At 40.7% G+C, this 20,302-nt stretch overlaps 1 protein-coding gene across 1 annotated transcript; it reads right to left on the reverse strand.

Annotated features, from left to right (window-relative positions):
* Nucleotides 1-961: 961 nt before the first annotated feature.
* cpeb1b (cytoplasmic polyadenylation element binding protein 1b) lies at nucleotides 962-15,946 on the reverse strand. Its single transcript, XM_040136410.1, has 12 exons — nucleotides 15,923-15,946; nucleotides 15,456-15,627; nucleotides 12,617-12,838; nucleotides 10,889-11,118; nucleotides 10,277-10,532; nucleotides 9,992-10,105; nucleotides 8,910-9,014; nucleotides 8,081-8,217; nucleotides 5,487-5,685; nucleotides 4,909-5,003; nucleotides 4,371-4,451; nucleotides 962-2,445 (listed from the first exon to the last, which is right to left on the reverse strand). Exons 1-12 carry the CDS (start codon nucleotides 15,935-15,937, stop codon nucleotides 2,335-2,337), a joined length of 1,737 nt encoding a protein of 578 aa, XP_039992344.1. The 5' UTR covers nucleotides 15,938-15,946; the 3' UTR covers nucleotides 962-2,334.
* Nucleotides 15,947-20,302: the final 4,356 nt, after the last annotated feature.

A 20,302-nucleotide genomic window follows, 5' to 3' on the forward strand; every position in this document is an offset into this window, starting at 1 on the left:
ATCAGTGTTCTAAAAAAATTGTTAACTGAAATAATTGATTAATTTTTCTGTCAATTGACTTATCAGTTAATCAACTAATTGTTGAGGCTCCAATGAGAAATGTAGGATCCAGTGTTTTTGGATCTTGACCCGTAATCGAGTGTCAGGCTGAGAATCGTACTTTCAGTCCCTTGTGACATCCTGTAGTTCCCAGACTGCCATTAGTTATTCTCAGACTTTATAAGGCTCCTGCAGAGACAGAAAATGCACAACTTGCATACAACACAGTGATTAGTCGACTAACACGTACGGGCACAGAATAGACAACACTGTAGGACTCCATCTGTCACAGACAGCAAACATTTTACCAGCTTCCAAATTCAAGTCAGTTCCTTCACAGGGATTTGGTGAAGACTTGTGGACGTAAATACGTCTCAAATTGCTAAAAGTAGAAGGACTTAAGTAAAAGAAAAGTAATTATCCTTCAATTTTACCCCTACTCACAAACTTGAGTAAAGAACTTTTCAAACTTCTGACTGGAGAAAAAAATAAATATATGCTTTTAGATGTAAAAGCGCCAAGTGTCTCAATATAGTGAGGAGCAGATCGTTGACTGCAGATCAGAAAAATCTGAGCAAGCCCCCGTTTTCTGTCTGAATAAGTTAGCTGAAGCAGTATACACTAAAGCAAGTTTGCATTTGAACAACTGATGGGATGTTATATCAGCTTCTTCTGAGATTTAGCAGGGTTTTAAAAAAGCAAGCATAAATCTGACACCGATTTTTAATTCGGTCACTTTCTAAACATCTTGATTGTCAGTTCCACGCTTTGCTGCGTGTAGTAGGGAGTCGCTTGATTGCTCGCTCGGCCTTCTCACTCTTCAGTCGGTACTTTGGAACAATTCGTAAATACAGGCCCAGGATCTCAGATCAGAACGCCAAGACACAGCAGTTATGTTAATTACGAGTCCAGACACAGCCAGTAATGCTTAAACACCTTTATTGTGCCCAATCTGAACATACTCCACAACTTTAAGTAGCAGCAAACTTGGCAGACCACAATGAGGTAGACTTTCAAAACTCTAAAAAGCAGCTGGGCTAAGGGACAACAAGCTCAGCATGACAAAACTTAATGGATAAAGAAAAGACACTTTGTCTTTGGCACACAGCTTATTATGCATTTATGTCCAACTGGAACAGGAAGGCAAAATGGGATAAGAAAGCGTGGAATCATTTACTGGGGTCTACTCAAGCTCTGATAGATTGATAGATTAATTTATCATCAGCTAAGTGGAAGTTCTTACATTCAACAGGAAACAAGCAGCTGTTGTAACATAGGCGTGTCCCCCTGCTGATGTACAAAAGTGATTAAAAACCACTGCCACCTCTCCACACGTGCAAATTAAAAAGTGCAAAAATCAAACTATGTACAATCAAATGTTCATTCATTCTACTCTAGTCTCAACAGGATCCATCAGATGTTTGAGAAAACGATAGATTACCAGTTGAATCATATCCAGTACTATTGTTACATACATTTAATATAACTGGACCAACAAAGCAAGTTAAAGTACTACTTCCAACATTTTGTGCCCCTTCAGTTGAAATTTGGGAGGGCAAATTAAAAAAGAAAAATAGCCACAGAAAAAAAATGTATGAGAGAAAAAAAAAAAAAAAAAAAGGAAAAAATAAAAAGGGGGGGGTTTTCCCATAAACAGCCGCCTGGTAGAATTCTGTTCAAAATTTTCATGTCATGACTTAAAACCGTTTGTGTACAAATTAGTAAAAAACTGCGTAAAAATGTCTGAAATGCGACTGGTTAAATGAAGCCCAACATTCAACTCCCAAAAGTAAGAAACACCAGTTGGCTTGCACAGGAAAAACAGATGCCAACTGGGGGTGGGGGAGGGAGGGAGGAGGGGAAAAAAATAAAAATTTAAAGGCACTGTATGGCATTTGCCAATGAACGGCAATGAGACTTGCGTGATTGCTCTTCACTATGCAACACATGTAAACAAAAAAGAAAAAAGAAATGGCATTTTCATCCACTTCTTAACCTTAGGCTGACTCCCATCTTTCTGTCTGGCCACAAGTCTGGGAAAAATGCATAAGTGTGAAGGGCCCCTTGTCGCTCCCAATAAGGTCACTGTGCATAGTGCCACTGTGAACAACAGCAAAAAATGTAGCAAGTGCAAAAGTGAACATTTTCTACAGTGATATCCCCAGTGCCTGGTGGAGTGCCATGGTGCCCTTGTACCGAGGGATGCCTGGCACACGTGCTCTCCTTGGCGGGCAGCCTCGCCCCGCAGAGAGGGGCTCTTCCTCTGGCCCTCCAGAGTGTTCGGATCCATCTGCTCTAGCTGGAGTCTCTGTTCTTCTGGTTGCGCATGAGGGGCCGGTGGTTGCTCAAGATGTCCATGGAGTGCTGCCAGTGCCAGCAAGAGCGGCAGTAGTACTTGAAGCAGGCCTGGGGTGTCAAAAGACAGCGGTTGAGTGCATTTGTAGGCAACCGTAACGGAGAATGACATTTTCTGATGTTGGTCAAAACACTTTCTAGGTGTTCCTAACCGAATTCACGCACAACAGCACAGAGTGATTATTTAAAAAGGATCATTCTGCTTTATTGCAACCTCGATCTTATTTTGTAGTATTGGCCATTGTTTCTATCAGTTTGAACTCTAACTTGCCAAGTTGGTTGCTGAAACATAGAAACTCAGCGATGTCGCTACACTGAAGTCCGACAGGGTCTTTGCGCTCAATCAGGTTGTAAAAATAAATTTAAAAAAAGACTAAACGAGATCTAAACCACTTTAGTAAGCGGCAAAGCAAAAGGCAAGCGCGTCCTAATGTTAGTAATGATTCCTCACTGCACAAGACAGCTGCACAGTTATGGCAAGTACAGTGGATCAAAGTAGATGTTAAATAGACAGTTAACGTTATGTCATTTACCTCTTTATCGCTTGCTTGGAAAAATCTGCTAACCTGGATAATGGTCTGCTTCTTTTTTTAATATATAAAACTTTGGCCAGTGAGTATATCACTACTATTATTCAGGCACTGTAGACAAAGCTGCTAAAATAAGATCAGTGTTCTAATAAACCAGAACTATCCTTTAATGGACCACAATGTTAAATATTTTAAAATCAGCATTGTTTGATACATGATCCAAGGTATGGCTTAGTACAGTTAAACTGCAGTAAAAGGTTTGTTGGCCGTTTAATTTTACTGAACTTTGTTTTTATTTACCTCTTCACTGGACTGTTCATTATTTTAATCTATTTCTATGCTTTATGAAAAGCACTTTATCGTGCCCCATGTCTAAGGTGCTCTACAAATTCATCTTGCTTTAACAAGACCTCACCATCTTGTCATGCTGACAAGTCTACAGGAAAAGGAATAAAAAATAAAAAAAAATAGAATTAAGGCGTTTTTGGAATTAGGGCAGCCATTTCTTTGATTCCCCCCCCCCGGTATGATACAAAACAAGTCTGCTTCTTTAGTTTACATACACTCAAAGATCAAACATATTTAATACTGTGGGGACCATAAATCTAGATTGGGGATGATCAATCAGAGCAAGATATGATGGAAACTACTGGCCAAAGTGCTGGTCTGACCGACTGACCCTAGCCATCATCAAAACCCCGCTGCCAGCAGGACAAATGTTCGTTGAAACCGAGTTTCCACTGACCTGGTCTCTGCAGAAGAAAGGCCCAGGTTGGCGAAGGCAAACTTGACACATGGAGTCTTCCAGGTAGGGGTCAATCTGGACCTGAGAGAAAAGAGCCAGAGTGCTCAGTCAGTCACAGTAAGTCAATGGGTTTTCCATCCAAATGGATCACAAATCTTCAAATTTCTAGAAAAATGGCAAAAATAAAATGCAAATGAGCTTTTGTTGAGATAAACAGCTGCCGTTGCTAATTGTCCACTTTGTGTCCATTGCATTTTAAAGCAGAGTTTCCACCTCAAAAAAAAAAAAAAACCTTGTGTGAGAGATTTTTTATTTGCTATTAGATTGTTTTTTGCACTAGTTAAAAATGCACATTAAAGCCAGTGGAAGGAAACCCACCAAGTGAGTACAAAACCAGTTTATAAAAAAAAAAAAATAAAAAATAAAAAAAAATTGAATTAAGGAGTTTTTGGAATTAGGGCAGCCATTTCTTTGTGACCCGGTATGATACAAAACAAGTCTGCTTCTTTAGTTTACATACATTCAAAGATCAAACATATTTAATACTGTGGGGACCATAAATCTAGATTGGGGATGATCAATCAGAGCAAGATATGATGAAACTACTGGCCAAAGTGCTGGTCTGACCGACTGACCCTAGCCATCATCAAAACCCCGCTGCCAGCAGGACAAATGTTCGTTGAAACCGAGTTTCCACTGACCTGGTCTCTGCAGAAGAAAGGCCCAGGTTGGCGAAGGCAAACTTGACACATGGAGTCTTCCAGGTAGGGGTCAATCTGGACCTGAGAGAAAAGAGCCAGAGTGCTCAGTCAGTCACAGTAAGTCAATGGGTTTTCCATCCAAATGGATCACAAATCTTCAAATTTCTAGAAAAATGGCAAAAATAAAATGCAAATGAGCTTTTGTTGAGATAAACAGCTGCCGTTGCTAATTGTCCACCTTGGGTCCATTGCATTTTGTTACTTAATTAACCAGCTTTTCCATCTCAAAAAAAAAAAAAAAAAAAAAAGATTAGCTTAACAGGGTTTAAGATAGTTTGTGCTGCATATGGTATTTTTAACCAGTAGATTTGTTTGATATTTACTTGTTTTATTTAAATTAAAAAGACAGATTTGAGCCCTATGCACAGTTTCCACTAAAGACATTTACTAACAGTCACTCAATGACTCTCCACAGCAGCAGCAGAGACACTAATGATTAATTGAACAAAGTACAGAGATTAATTACAGAGCATCTTACCTTCTTTGTAAACTTGGGTGTTTTAATCTCAACAAACGCTGCACACACAGCCTTCAGATAACTGCGCTGATTGTTAAAAGTGACACGTCCAGAGCCTGTGCACAAGAAGATGGATATAATTCAGTTTGGATCTGATTGGTTAAAAAAATGTTTAAAAAAATGAATGATTTCCAGTTTGGCATGAGGATTTGAGCCATAGGCAAAGTTTAAATCTACACATTTATTTTGCCTCCATGAGTACAGTGAATACACTGATCATGGGAACTCCACTGAAACTGAGAAAAATATGAAAATTGTGTTATGCACGCGACTAAAGCCTATATTCCTACTTGTTTCTGAAAAACCTTTTAAAAGCTGTGAACCCGGATAACTTGATTAATGCCCTCAAGATGCACAGGTCACGCTGTACTAAGGGTATTACTAATGACAACTCACTCTTGAATATTGGCATTAGTAGCTTACACAATTTCTACAAACTGCATGTTCGTACTGAAGTTGAATTTTGCCTTTACATTTGTCATTGAATTAAAAAATAAATAAATAAATAAAAATAATCCACTCAACGCCTGGAGTCTCACCTATGGGGTACTTGTGCTTGTCCGTGTCAATGCCAGCATACATGACGCCTCCAAACAGGTCGTTCATGATGTTGGCCAACGCCTCAGCATTCAACATGCCGTGCAGCGCACCGACAAACACCGTCTTACTGGGGTCCAGTCGCTGGGCAGGGCATCGGACATAGTTACTGTCCGAGATCACCCAGGGGATCACCTGCACCTGAAACAGCAGGGACGAGACAGGAGTCTAACAGAATACTTACTGAGCCTTGTTTCCTTTTTTCTTCCCAATGAAGACCTTAACTAGGATGGAGAGCATGGCTGGGTATTGTTTGTAGCACCAGTAATTTTGATACCCTTGTTCTGTCATTTAACAAAAACCAAAGTCCTCAAATGACATCTAGTCTAAACAAACTTAAACCTAAGCCTAAATAAAATGATCTAAAACTGGCAACATTGATTTAAAAATCAGGAACAATCTGCTTGTTCTGTCCCACAAAGCATGAAATGCTCCTGCTTGAGAAGCTCGGAACCAGTGAAGGTTTGGCATTTGCTTGATAAATGACTTGGCAATTAATCGATTAACAAAACTACTGCTAATTAATCTGCTGAATCGATTAACCTTTTCACTTCTAATGTGACCAGAGAATAAGTTAAGATCTCATTGATTTCATCAACGGATAACTATGACAAAAAACATTTGCTGGCCTATTTTTCATGATGAAAATGAGACGTACCAAATAAAAAGTAACCGTTAAATTAAAAAAAAAAAAAAAACCAATGACAAAATGTATTATCGTTTAGTTTTTCTCTGACACAAAATGAAATGTAAATAAAGACGTATGAATGGACATGTCTTAATAGAGAGTCCTATTCAACAACCTCTGTGGAATCACATACTGTAGCTCCTGATTACCAAAACAATTCCCTCCATCTGCCCAAAATTGTTCAGAAGATGTTTGAGCTCCTCGATCTGTTGCGCTGCCCGTAATACAAAAACACCTTGCAAAGGTTATGTGTCAGTAATGTTATCTGACGTTACCTGTTCTTGGGAGGAGTAGATTTATGGACTAAAATTCATCAACAATCTACTGAAAATTTGAGAATGAGCGGCAGCAAAAACAGCTGAGACAAACTACAAAAAACAAACACGCAGGTATCAGGCCGACATTTATTGAAAAAGGTAGCCTAACGTAACGATCAAGCGCAGTGATTATGGAGGTACTGTTGACCTTACTGTCAGTCGGCTTTCTTTAGGGTTGCCATCAGGCGGCGTGAGTAGGTGCCAGGATTAATGTCAGCGGTCCATCTAAAATCATCCTCTAGATGTTCGCTAAACAAGGATCACCGTAATCAATGTTATCCGATGATATGGCGCCTCCTCTCAAACTAAACCCAGACAATGGAAAATTTTAGTTTAAAAAATAAAAGAATCCAGCTTCAGCACAGCAGAGGTAGGTGCAGTATTTCTAGGATAGCAGGAACGATTCTACTAGATTAGATAGACCGGTTCTGTTCAGTTTGGAGACACCAGCTGCATTTACTGAGTTGGGCCAGTCTCTGCATCACTGCAGACCAGAGGGACATGGGCACCTTGCGATAGACACCTGTAACCTCTGTCTATGTACACAAAGATGGCAACAACTACAAATCCACGACAAAAAATGAGAACATGTCACTGATGAAGACTAGGACTAAAATGTCTTCGTTTTAGTTGACTTAAACTAAAACCAAAAATAAAATAAATACACAAAAAAACAAATGCTATGACATTTCCCGGTAAGCTCGCTCTCATAGGCTATTGTGGGTCTCTGCTCAATATTCCATCACTGTTCCTTTCACACTGCAGGATTTCCAAATCGGGGAGATTGATCCAGTCAGTAACATTAAGATTATGTCTGTAAACCCCTCACACAAGCGGTTCATCTGGGGAGATAAGTGGCTCAGACCAGCCTTGAATTGGGAAAGTCCCGCGCTTGTTGGGTGGAGCGAATCGGACCCGAAATCTGCCCAATTATCCTCTAGTGTGGGGCCAGCATAAAAACTAAAATCAAACGCAGGTGCAAAAATTAACACTGATCACAAGTCTGAACAGCTTTCAGTCATCAGCAGCTTGATTCTTGGCACTACAGACACATTTCGCTCTGTTCCAGATACAGAATCTTACTGTACGGAAGATCAGGGAGCAACTCGCACGTGAGATACAGAAAAATCAAAGTACAGAAACATTCTGAATAAATTTGATGATGTTACCGTTTGAATGTGCCCAGTGTTGTTGCAAGTAAACCTCTTCAACAGATTCTAGATATGTAAACCAAAGCTTGTTAGGTACAGTTCACTCATCTGCAGTAATGCAATCGAATACATCAGCCCTGCAATAAATCATAACTGGAGAAATATTTTGGCTTTTGTTGAGACTCTTGTATGATAAGAATTAGTTTACAACCATGTGACATAACACCACATTACACTTGAAAAAAAAAGTATGTAATATTTTGGGGTGGATAAAGTATTTATTGCAAGGCTAGGTGCTGGATTGTATTACCGTAGATATTGTTCCGTATCTAATAAACGGAAACTCTGCACTCTAAGCATGCACTGCAGTTTCTACTCACATCCTTGCATCGCATTCTGCGGCTGGACATCTTGAAGTAGTACTCTCTATTGTCCTCGGGGTGAAACGGGTCCTGGGAGCAGGCATGAAGCAACGCCCGGACAGATTTCTCATTCTCAAACACCAGGTAAACATAGCCTACAAACCATACAGCAAAAATACTTTAGGATATATTATATATTTTTATTTATTTTTTTTTTTTTAAAAAGTGGTCCCCACAGTATTATGCTGTGAATTTATTTAGACTCCCAAATTGACTTTCAATTTTCAGGCAGCACCTGCCGTAAAGATCAACTTAAATAAAATTTTAAAAAAACAATCATTACATTAAATAACAATTTTGTAATGTGTCAGTTTTAATAGAGGCCTGAAACATCACAAGATTTAAGGAATTTTGGAACAGAATGGACAAAAATGTTTTCATTATTCTACAAACTGAACCATCCAGGCAGCCACAATTTTGTATGTGCCAACAGAAACGGAAAACCTGCAATACCAAAGAGGAGCCGCAAGTAGACCCACAAACACTTAACAGGACATTTGCTGACCAGAGCCTACAATATGACCAGAGAGTTGATTCCAGTCAACCAAACCCAACCATTATTAAACTGCCACTTACTACAGGGCTGATGTATTTGTGAGCCATTTTTTAAATCCTTTCCCTGCTTCTAGCTCCATGTTTTATGCTCTAGTCGTGCCCAAAAATAAACCACCATCCTAAGTATCGCTAAATACCCACATTCGAACTCACCAGCATGCCATGTGCTCACCACAGTGCCACCCTGAAACCAGGAAGAAAAAGGAAAAATTGCCTACCAACTTGTTGTTACCTTTGGCCACATTACCTTTGGGAGGGCAGCGAGGGTGCTTCCCATCCTTACCTGGCCACTCCACAGTCAGAGGGCCATAGCCACTAAAGGTGTTGATGAGGCCAGCTGAAATAAAAAGAGGATGAGGGAGAGAGGATAAAGGTGTTCACAAAATGTATGCAGAGGACACCATTAGTCACACAGAACCAGTCTTTGCAAAAATACTGACAAGTTTCCAATTTACATAGGTGTCTAAAACGGAAGTCAACACTGACAGAGCTCAAACACTCAGTATTGGAGCTGCGACAATTACTTAATCAAACTGACAGAAGTTATCAGCAACTATTTCAATTCAGGTTTTTGTTTTTTTTTAATTTAAAAAAGAAAATGGAAATTAATCTTTGGTTGTAGCCTGACTCAATATAAGCATTTATTTTAACAATTACCTAAAAGGGTGAACATCCAAAAGCACGCATGCTGCTGTATCAAGCTCCTTCCCCCTCAATTAAACATCTGTTCTGTTTTTAAAAAATCATTTGACATGTTGTTCCAAAGTTAGTTTTACTTCCAGTAAAATTGAAATGGGCACTAATGGTTAAGCCCACAAGCCATTTAAAAAATAAAATATAAAAAACTTTACATTTGTTGATTATATTTAAATACTATGTTATATCATTTGAAACAATGCGTTTTCACTTAATTTAGTGCTGACGTGTGAAACCTCACTACAGAGGAAATGTAAAAAAAAGGCATCTTCGTATATTGTGGAAGTAGACCTCAAAATAATGGTTTCTCGCATATCAACACCTTGTCAGAGCTCTCGAATACTGGGAGGCACCATGGTTTGTGACAGGTCCCAAAAAAAATAAATAAAATAATCCTAATTTCCGAAATATTTTAACACAATTCCTGCCTGTGTCGCATCCCAAAATCATGTTTAAACCATAAAAATATGGAATTATGGATTTAAGTGCAGCCACACGAAGGCTGCTAACCCAGTGCACTGTAATATTTAGGCTAATAAGTATCTATAAAAAGCATCTCAAAGAGAAGTGGTCTGGCACTGAAATTGAAGCAGACAGTGTGTTGGCAGCAGCAGTTACCTTCTGTGATGTCCCAAGGCACACCACCAAGAAAGACCTTGCAGGAATACAAAGGATCCTTGTTGTTTCTGGGAGGCAGCTGACCGCTCCAGGTGAATGTGGCCTCATTCACAGCTGACAAGTCGAGAAGAAAGGGTTGGCCAGAATTCATTATACACAAAAGGCACCACAACTGCCATGTACACTTAAAACTAGGCTCTAAAATAAAAAAATTTTAAAAAAGGCACCCACTAAAAAAAGGTTAGTGCAGTGATAAATAAGTAATGTGAGGTGTTTTACATTTACCTGCAGCCTGCCTGTGCAGGCGGGCCTCCCTCTCAATGCTGAATGCGTCATCCGACTGGTCGAGCATGTCGGCACCAGGCCACGGAGAGCCAGTACGCCAGCGGCGGGAAATGGCCGAGGAGGAGGGGCTGGCACTGGATGGCGGGGTCAGGGGAGAGCTGGAGTCCTGGGGGTCCAGGCGGGAGCCCAGCCGCAGCAGATCCTTCTGCATGTTTGACGCCAGATAAGGCAGGGGAGGGGAAATCCGCAAAGTCGACTGGAGAGAGAGACGAGTCGAGACAATTGACCGTCCATGGGGACAAAGTGAAGGATGTGAATTACCGTTACACTGAAAAGCCAAAAGCTAAGAATTGTGAAAGATGAGTGAAATCTTTGGCTGTCAATCAGAAATAGCGCCCTTAAAAATTGTACTGTGAGACAAGTCCACCAATACAGCTACGGCTCGGCATGTTGTGACCCGACTGTCCAATCAGCCTCAATATTTGGTGGGCACAGTAAAAATGCCACAGTGGGTAGCCCATCTCGGTTTGAGACAAATATTCCCCGCCTGAATGGCCCCTAACAATCCAGCACACAAAACAGGAGTTCCAGAGTAAGTATCATGTGCCTTACCAGCATGTCACAGAGGTGGTCTGAACCAGAGCTGAAGCCACTGGTCTCCGAGTCTTCAGGACTGCTGGAGCGAGAGTCCAAAAAGGAGCTCGAATCCAGTCGGTTTGCCATGCGAGCCATGCCGGGGAACTTCTCCAGGAAGTCAGCAGTCATGCTCATGGACTCAGGGGGCAGGTAGCCTGGGGGCTTCCCAAGGATGCTACTGAATGGACTGTTCAGTATACCTAGCACTGTAGAAAAATAAAAGCACAATTACACCGTTTACAGTGTGAATGAGATGACTCAAAAGCAATTTCAGAGAGATCCGGCCAAGTAGCAGTATTACCCCGCAACTAGTTTGTTGTAGTTCGTTTTGCAAGTGGATGACCAAACTGGAGAGAAAAAAAAAAAGGATGTGTGCGCCGAGTCTACAGAGCCATATCGATTGGTCAGGAGGCTGCTAATTCGAGTTTCTAAAATTTATATCCTCCTTTCCTCTTTGAGGGAATATATTCCGCAACTGGATGAGCAAAGTAAGAGAAATTTGGGGTTGCTGTGCTGAATCTACAGACGAATGCTGATTTGTTAGAACTGAAAGGCTGCAAGTCAAACTCAAGTTTCCAAAATTTGCCTGTAGAAGCGGGAACTTGATCTGCCAACGGCAACCTAAAAACGCCTGAGTTGAAGCATTTTCACTTTTCCATCTGATGTTTTGTAACTTGACTTATTTGAAACGATCTAGGTCACAGACGCTACACACCTTTCCCTTTAGCAAAATTACTGGAGGCCAATTCGTCCGACCCCCTTTCCCAGGCGAGTCCACTGACAGCTAAGCAGCAATCCCTTAAGTGTTAACCAGCGTCTTCCTTCCTCTTGATAAGCAAGAGACTCAGCTGGCAACTGTGACAGATATGTACTGCATGGCCTGTAACAGTGAACATGAGGCTCTGAGGGGATTATTCAGCTGTAGGCCCCATTCAAAGCTCTGTCCCACTTTGTTGCGGGCCCGGTTTAGAAAGCTCTAAATGAAGTTATGCCAGGTCAGTTTGGACATGCGGCGATAAAAACTATAGCTCTTCAAATGGGTCAGGACAAATGGGGCATAGTTATAGCCGGCGGTACTTCTCTAAAGACAGACTCATCTAAAAAAACGTCCAACGGCGCAAATGTCAGCATTCCCTTCGTCTTAGTTCACACGTTATGCCGGTGTTATGTGGGACTAGGTTTTCCAGTTTTCTGACCAAACCTACAAACTTGGCATGAAAAATGAACATCCTGGTATTATCAGTGTGATCAACAGGTAATATAGTTAAATATTTAGAACTAGCCTCTAGGGCAAGCTGACTGAGGTTTAGGGAGAATAAAAGTAGCTGGACTAGGTTGTTTTTGTGCTTGCTGGATTGCTAGAGATGCAGCAAAGCAAAACTGCCACATCATCCTCCCTAGTGACGCTACAGCCTGTTCCCACACACAGACACACACTGCTGCTAATAACCAACCATAACATGTTTCAATATAAACGAGGGCTAGATAAATCACGGCAGGCAAGCTCAGATGTTAGAATAGCTACGGTCATGTACAAATAAATGGGGTGCATGAGAGAGCAAACAAACTCTTTGGAAAAACAACTATACTACCACCACCAGCCTGACTCAGGGACATTATGTGGTATAAAATATAGAAGACCAAACCACAGGTTTTGCTGTGAATCCTAAATACATTCAGGTAACCAGAAGGCCCGGTACTTACTGGAGGGTGAGCTGGTCTGAAGCTGAGAGGGGGAGGAGTGCGTGTCCGTCTCCTGGCTGCTCCAGGGTCTGTCCCAGCCGGACAGACGGAGAGACTGGAGGCCCAGGCCCAGGTCTGAGACACCCGGTGGGCCCCTGGACGACGGCATCTCCTGGGAGCCAGGCATGCCACCACAGTTGGGGAAGAGCATCCTCCTGCTGCCCACTGCAGCCAGCTCTGACTCTTTTCGGTCCGAGATCCAGTTCAGAGATGTAGCATAAGAGGAGAGAGGAAGTGTTAGAAGAGAACTGTTTCAGTCTGCATTACATATAAACTGGCAGGGAGAGATTTGTCACACAAAACTTAAGAAAAAGCTCATTTAAAAAAAAAAAAAAAAAAAAAAAAAAAAAAAAAAAAAAAAAAAAAAAAAAACTTCACTCATCACCACATCTCCCCCTACCCTGGCTGACGGGGGAGCTAACCTGCTGCTTCTGTGCCCGGTGCAACTGCCATGCATCTCCGTCCGCATCACTGACCCACCTAGCAGCATGTGACATGGCTGCTGATGCACTCGCACACCCCTGCTAATGACATCAGCTTCCCCCCCCACCTCCCTGCCTCCTTGCCTAACAACTGTGTAATGAAAAATTCCTGTCGGAGCTATTGGCTTGTTTATAGAAGTACTCCCCTCTCTGGTAGGCACAGCACGTCTCTGAGTCGGTGGGAAGACAGCTGCCGCCGTAAACTGCCGCTGCTGCTGCTTACTCTGGGTCTAGCCTTGTTTCCTGAGCGAGCTGACAGAGGCAGGGAGGGAGGGGGGAGGCGAGGGGCAGAGCCACAGTGGCATGGTGGGAGGCAGCATGCGAGATGGGAGCGAATGACTCAGCAGACTTAACTAAAAAGTACTTTAGACATTAGGATGTCCTGCTAATTTAATTGTAAGTCATTGTACTCATTGGTTGGTAAATTTTAATTTTTTGCACACAAAAAAAAAAAAAAAAAAAAGATACACATCGAAGAAAAAAAAAAAAAAAAAAAAAGGCACGCAAAGCCCCGCTGTAGCACAAGCAGCTGACTGATCAGATGTTGAGGACGGAGCGATTTGCACCGCCAGCTCCTCCCTGCCCTCTCCAGGCCTGGAAAGCTTCCAGCAACAGCCCTGATTCAGCAACACCAAGCTGGGGTGGATGGGGCGCAGAGGCCTCACCAGAAGTTTAGCTCAGTTTGCATCAAGATCCAATTTTAACTTTTGCGGCACTTAATAGCTACATAACATTTATGCTGTATCGCTGCTCACGTCGAACTGAGAAGAGCATTATATTATAAAACTTATTTTGTAAAAAACAAGTCCGGTAGTCAAGTGCAGACATGCCCTAAGCAAATTAACAATACAAGGAAAGGACGCAGGCAGGGTGCTGAGCCTAAATCTTGGCAAATGTCACTCCTGGGGTAAAAAAAGAACACTTCGAATTGCTGCAATGCTGCAGATGGCGATGCACCATGAATCAGCTGCTGGCACTTGAATGATAATGATAAGGTGAAGGAGGTTTAACAGATGACAAATTCTCACTGGCATAGTTTCACCAATTTTTCATAAAATTGGTGAGACGAATAACCGATAATCAAAAATAGTCGCCGATTATTTCTCTGTCAATTGACCAATTGCTTCAGCTCTACTGCGAGGACAGGACCTCATTGTCCTCTCCTTTCCGGGACTTTGAAGATTTTAGGAAACTGGGGACATACAGGTAAAGCTTGGGTGTTTTCAGGCCAATTCAGGTTTAGTGCTGGTTACTAGAACTGAGGTGTTTAACCAATTCACTGATTAGTCAAATCGACAGAAAATTTCCAACAATTTCGAAGATCAAAATCAACCTATCAAGAAAAAAAAAAAAAAAAAGCCAAACATTCTTCATTTTCAGCTTCTAAAATACAAGGATCTTGTGTCTCTTGTTTTATTAATATTGTAAATTAGATCTTTGATTTTTGGGATTGTTGGTCAGACAAAACATGGTTCTTTAAGATGTCACATGGGGCTTCTGAGAAAATGAGGGAAATTTCTCATGATTTTCGGACATTTCATAGACTAGATGATTAATTGACAGTGGAACTGATAATGAAAAGAACACTAAGGTGATTACCGTCGGACCAAACAAGACGTATGAAGTATTTTTCCAACCAAGAGTCGTTTTGCTGGTGTTTTTTCTCTGGCTGCTTTTGCAGCCCAGTCGACCACAGCTAAGGTGCATTACTGCCACCTACTATGCTGGCGTGTGAACAACAGTTAAAAATAAATATATAAATAAAACAATGACTTCAATTATTGATCCAGTGTCAAGGAAAACTACTAAACCGTTACAAGTCCATGCTCCAGGCCTGAGTGTGTGTTTCCTCCAGCGCCTGCTTTCTGAGGTTGCCCCCTTTGGTGTCTCTTTCTGAGGCAAACTTTTGGCACCGACACGAGTGCGTGAAGCAATGACTCCTCTGTTTGACAATGCTCACACAGACTAGATAGATGGATGTTTACCTATTAGACGTAATGTTTAATTTAGCCTTGTGTGTGTACCAGCCTCAACCTTGTTGTTATGTGTCCCTCTGGTGTTTTTCTTTGGTTTCCACTTCCCTCTGAAGCGCCCTCTTTTTGCCTAATCCCAGTTATGTTACCAGTCTTTGATAATGTTGCAGGCTGTCATGTACATTGCCATGCTACCTTCCCTGTGTGAGGGCCTCCTTTGCGGGTGCATGTGCCAGTTCGTGCCCTTTAATTCCCTTGCGAGTTGCTAACCCACATGACCGCAGCGGTTCATATTCTGAAGCTCAGTCCACCTGCTCCAGATTGAGAAGTAAATGCCAACTTTACCACAGAGCAGGTCTGGCTTTCCCTTGGTGTTGTTGGGTGTGGTGCACACACCGGTGAAATCCAGAGCGTTGCCCAGCATGGTGTTCATCCTGCGGAAGATGTCTGCGTTGCTGCAGGTGGACAGGGCCGGGGACTCGGAGTCCGGGCTCTCCGGCCTGCGGGGGTCGTTTCTCTGCAGAGGGGGGGGGGGAAGGAGAAATCACTGTCGCATGCACGCCTTGAGTCGACCTCGAGGTTAGGGCACATGTGGCAAAGTGAAAACCCGTTTTTCGACAGTTTTGGTGACTCTCATTTAACGTGTCAAGTCTTTTTTTTTTTTTTTAAAGTACGTCGGTGGTGGTTTCATGACACGAAAGGTCAAATGGAAACACCAGAGGTGCCCCCCCCCCCAAACTACTTCAATTCAACAATTTAATTCCGTTATTTTTTATTATTCTTATTATTTTTTTTATTTTTTTTTAACTCACCAGGGAAAACGCCATGATGTAGACTGACAGACTGTGGGGAAATGTCACAATAATAACCGCTGGCTGCAATAAAAGGTCATATTTATGAAGTCCGCTAGCCTGCTAATTAGTCTCAATTTGGTGAACGTGTGCTCGGCGAATGACTGAGCCTCGGGGGCCTCCGTCTGTTCACGTGCTCCACATCAAAGAGAGCGGACCGCACGCAAAACACGAATCACGTGTCATTATAGATCCTCATTTGAAAAAGAGAAATGTCTAAAACTTATTGTAGTGTTTCGGATTATGTTCTGAGTGTTTTATGTATTTTGTGCTTGCAAATTTCACCGGTGGAAAGTAACTAAGTACACTTGTTAATGTACTGTACTCAAGTGCAGTTTTGAGGTACTTGTACTGCTCCACTTGAGAGTTTGAATTTCTCTGCCACTTTATACTTCTGCTACACTAAAATTCAGAGGCAAATATTGCACTTTTTTACCCCACTACATTCATTTGGTATTACTTAGATGAATGATACAATACATAATCAACAAATGAATTACGGTGTATTATTATAGGCTAATAGATGACTTTATTGAAATTCAGAAAGTAATCAAAATAAGCCTCACCTTTACCAGCTCCAGCATCTAAGTGATGTTTACACATTAGTGCGTTTTACTCTCATGCTGCTCACTCCACTTAAAATGAGCTCGGCACAGTTTTTACCACCGTGCCCTGCGTTTCATTACAGAAGAGGAATATTGTGTTCCTTGTATAAAGCTGCGCTAGTATATCACATCTCTTCCTCAAAATTAAAACTGCTGCTCATCAGATCAGCTAACTTTTGATATCCCATGAATAAACACTGAACTTAGAGGCACGGCCTTCCAGTACTTTGCACCATATAAACAAAACTAATTAAAGAGGCCTTTAAAACGCGAGATGTCCGTAATTGTTTCTGATGCTGTTCGTATGACCTTGTGTGTGACTGCCTGTGTTTTGTTGTGTGTCTTATCTCCGTTCTCCTTTCTGCTGCTGCATCTCAGGTCTTTCTTGCAAAAGAGATCTTGATATCTATGAGACGGCTTGATTACATAAAGGTAATAATCGGACTCACACACATTCCCACCTGGATTCTGTTAGCCAGTGAGCGGCCCCGCTGGACCAGGTGGGGGTTCAGGGCTTTTCGCTCAGTGGCACCTCAGTGGTGGCAATGATGGAGTGGCAAGTGCTGCCTGCCACTCTCGCAGTTTCCTCGCCCAGGCTTTTCTAACCTTCAAGGGTCACCACGGTCCACTTGTACTGCGCACCTGCGCCAAGATGATGTTGTGCCCGTGCAAGATGCAACAACGTGTTCAAAAATTCTACTGGAAATAGACAAAAGAAAGAGCTCCTACGTCAAATCTTGGAAGCTTATACCGACTTAAAATTGAACGTCCATCCCCACCTGTTGGAAAATGGTAGAAAATGGAAGCTGCTTTAGTTGGTGAGGACAAGTGACCACTGACTTGACCTGCATTTGGATAGTAATTTGGATTTGGATTAGGTGCATGTATCTCTCTTTTGTATTGTCCCCACCAGTTCAATTTAATTCAACTCAATTCAATTTTATTTATATAGCCCCAAATCACAACAGAGGTTATCTCAGGGCACTTTTCAAATAGAGCAGGTCTAGAGTTCTATTTATGAGGGGGGGGCATAGTACAATGCAGGTTCCACATATAGATGTATTATACTAATAAGACTAATATAAGGGCTGATAACATTAATAGCAATAATTGGACTAAATATAATAATAATGATAATAATAATTGAAGCAGTGGGTGTTGAGCGGGATTATCGGGCAGTGGGTGGTTTGCAGTTACCAGTGATGGAGGAAGTATTCAGATCCTTCACTTAAGTAAAAGTACTAATACCACACTGTAAAAACATTCTGTTGCAAGTTAAAGTCCTGCATTGAAAAAGTTACTTAAGCATTAATATGTTAGTATAACCAGGAAAATGTACTTACAGTATTCAAAGTGAAACTACTCCATGCTGAAAAATGTCCCATGTGACTCCTATACTTTACTGTATCATTAGATTATTACTAATGATGCATTCATGTGAGAGCAGCATTTTACTGTTGTAGTTGGTTGAGGTGGAGCTGGTTTTTAACTACACAGCATAAGACTGCATGCAGTGATTATTTTTAGTATGGATTGACCTGCTGATTAGTCTCTCGATTAATCAATTGATTGTTTGGTTTGTAAAGATTCTCAAAACAGTTAGAAATGCATCACGGTTACCTCACAGTGACACCGTCACAATGTTTGTTTTGTCCAATCAAAAGTCCAAACTTCAAAATTATTAAAAATAAAGTACAGCTCCTCAAATAATTAAAAGGAAAAGCAGCAAAAGCTCAAATTTGAGAAGCTGGAACCACGAAATGTTTGGCATTTTTACACGAAAAAAACACTTATCAAAGTAGTTGCCGATTCATTTTCTGACAAGTGACTAATTGTCTCTACTTGTATATACTGTTGGGAAGTTTAATTTACAACAAAGCATCATATTTTATAAACTCTTCATGTTTTGTATGCAAAAATTTTAATTCTTAACGAAACGGTTGACTAAAGCTGGCAATTAACAATAGTGGAGTAAAAAGTACAAAAGTACAACACCCAAGTAAAGTACCTCAAATGAATACTTAAGTACAGTCCTTGAGTAAATGTGCTCAGTTACATTAATAATAATAAATTAATAATTAGTTCAGTGACAACAAACGACAACAGAACATGAGAACACAAATAAAACATTTCAAATTAACAATGAATACAGTTATAGAGATTGTTTATTCTTTTAAAACATTTTTATTTAAATACATAAAAATAAGATCACAAATCAGTTACATTACGTTAAAATCCCTCATATTTACTCTTCCTCACAAACATAAGAATACGAACTATTTATCAAACTTCTTTTGACTTTAAAATGCTCTCAATGTGAAAAACAAAATTAATTTTAAAAAAAAAAAGCTCCAGAGGTCTCTTAAGCGGATTAAAAAAAGTTCCTTGATGACTGCAGAAAGGAAACAGAGCCAAGAACGCCGCTGATTTGTTTTGACAAAAGTAATAAAAATAATAATAAATTACCTGAAGCAGTGTAATTAAGAGCGGAGTAGTATTAGTCTGTTATTTGCATTTGAAGGTTTGGATGTTATACCACTTTTTATTTATAGAAAAAAAACTAATAAATCTGACATTGATTTTAATTGGAATCACTGTCTAAACATCTTTATTGTCTACACTTGTCAGTGTGGTACTAAATTCTCCTTAATATATGATTTCTCTGACGTACCTCATCTACCAACAGCAGAATGTCTTGAAGTAGAATTTTGTTTTGCCAATTTCCTATTTCATCCCTATTTATACTGTATGTAAAATATATAGATGTATATATACACACACATACATATACACACACACACACAAATAAATATATTGGATTGTGGTTAATTTCCCATTTTTATTTTTCCCAGAGATTAAAATATTTCACAAACAAAATAACTTTTTTAAAAATGACAATGTATGTTCTTGCTGGACACCATACCACTGAAGACACCGCAAGGATTTTTATTAGAGAATGTACAGTATGGCAGATGTAGGGTCAGTCTATATCGCTGGTTATTCCCTCTCTGAGCATACATATGATCCCTTGAGTGTTGCTCTTAAAAGTTACTTTTGCACTTGGCTGTAAGTAGGAGGAAGACAATTGATAAAAGTGTCTTATTGCGCGCGCGCACACACACACACACACACACACACACACACACACACACACACACACACACACACTTTTATTCCAAAGTTGGCAATTTGGAGCTTTCTCCGGTGTAATTCTTATAAGCCTGATTAATACCGCCCATATGTTTTCAAGAGAGCAAACAAAAAGACATTTTTATCTGTAGATTTCCATGAGGGGTCGTCTTGCTTTCCCCAGCTGCTTCATGCCTGCCGGGGGCATGTGGATGTTGGGCCAGTAGAGGACGACAAAGACCTGCATTAAAAAAAAAAAGTCTAGGCCTCTAGGATCGAATTCCTGCTGTTTTGCTGACCAAAAGAGGCAGTTTGGTCTTTCAACCATATTCAAACACTTTTACAAAGCTGGCATAATTTAAAAAAAAAAAAAAAAAAAAAAACTTGTGACCCCCTTCTTAGAAGGTGGTGGTCTTGAGCTCTATGGTTTCTAAGGACGGAGGACTTCATTCATTAGATAATTTCTTACAGAAATGCCAGGGAAAGACAGGAGTGCCAATATATTCTTTACATAAAACAGCCACTGTTGTATGATTTTGCTTTAACCCTTAAATTGTTGTTTATTTGATGAGGATGTTTTCAAAATGTAGTAGAAACTGTTTTAGTT

Source organism: Xiphias gladius, chromosome 1 (genome assembly GCF_016859285.1).
Source record: "Xiphias gladius isolate SHS-SW01 ecotype Sanya breed wild chromosome 1, ASM1685928v1, whole genome shotgun sequence".
In the NCBI taxonomy this organism is placed as follows: Eukaryota; Metazoa; Chordata; class Actinopteri; order Istiophoriformes; family Xiphiidae; genus Xiphias; species Xiphias gladius.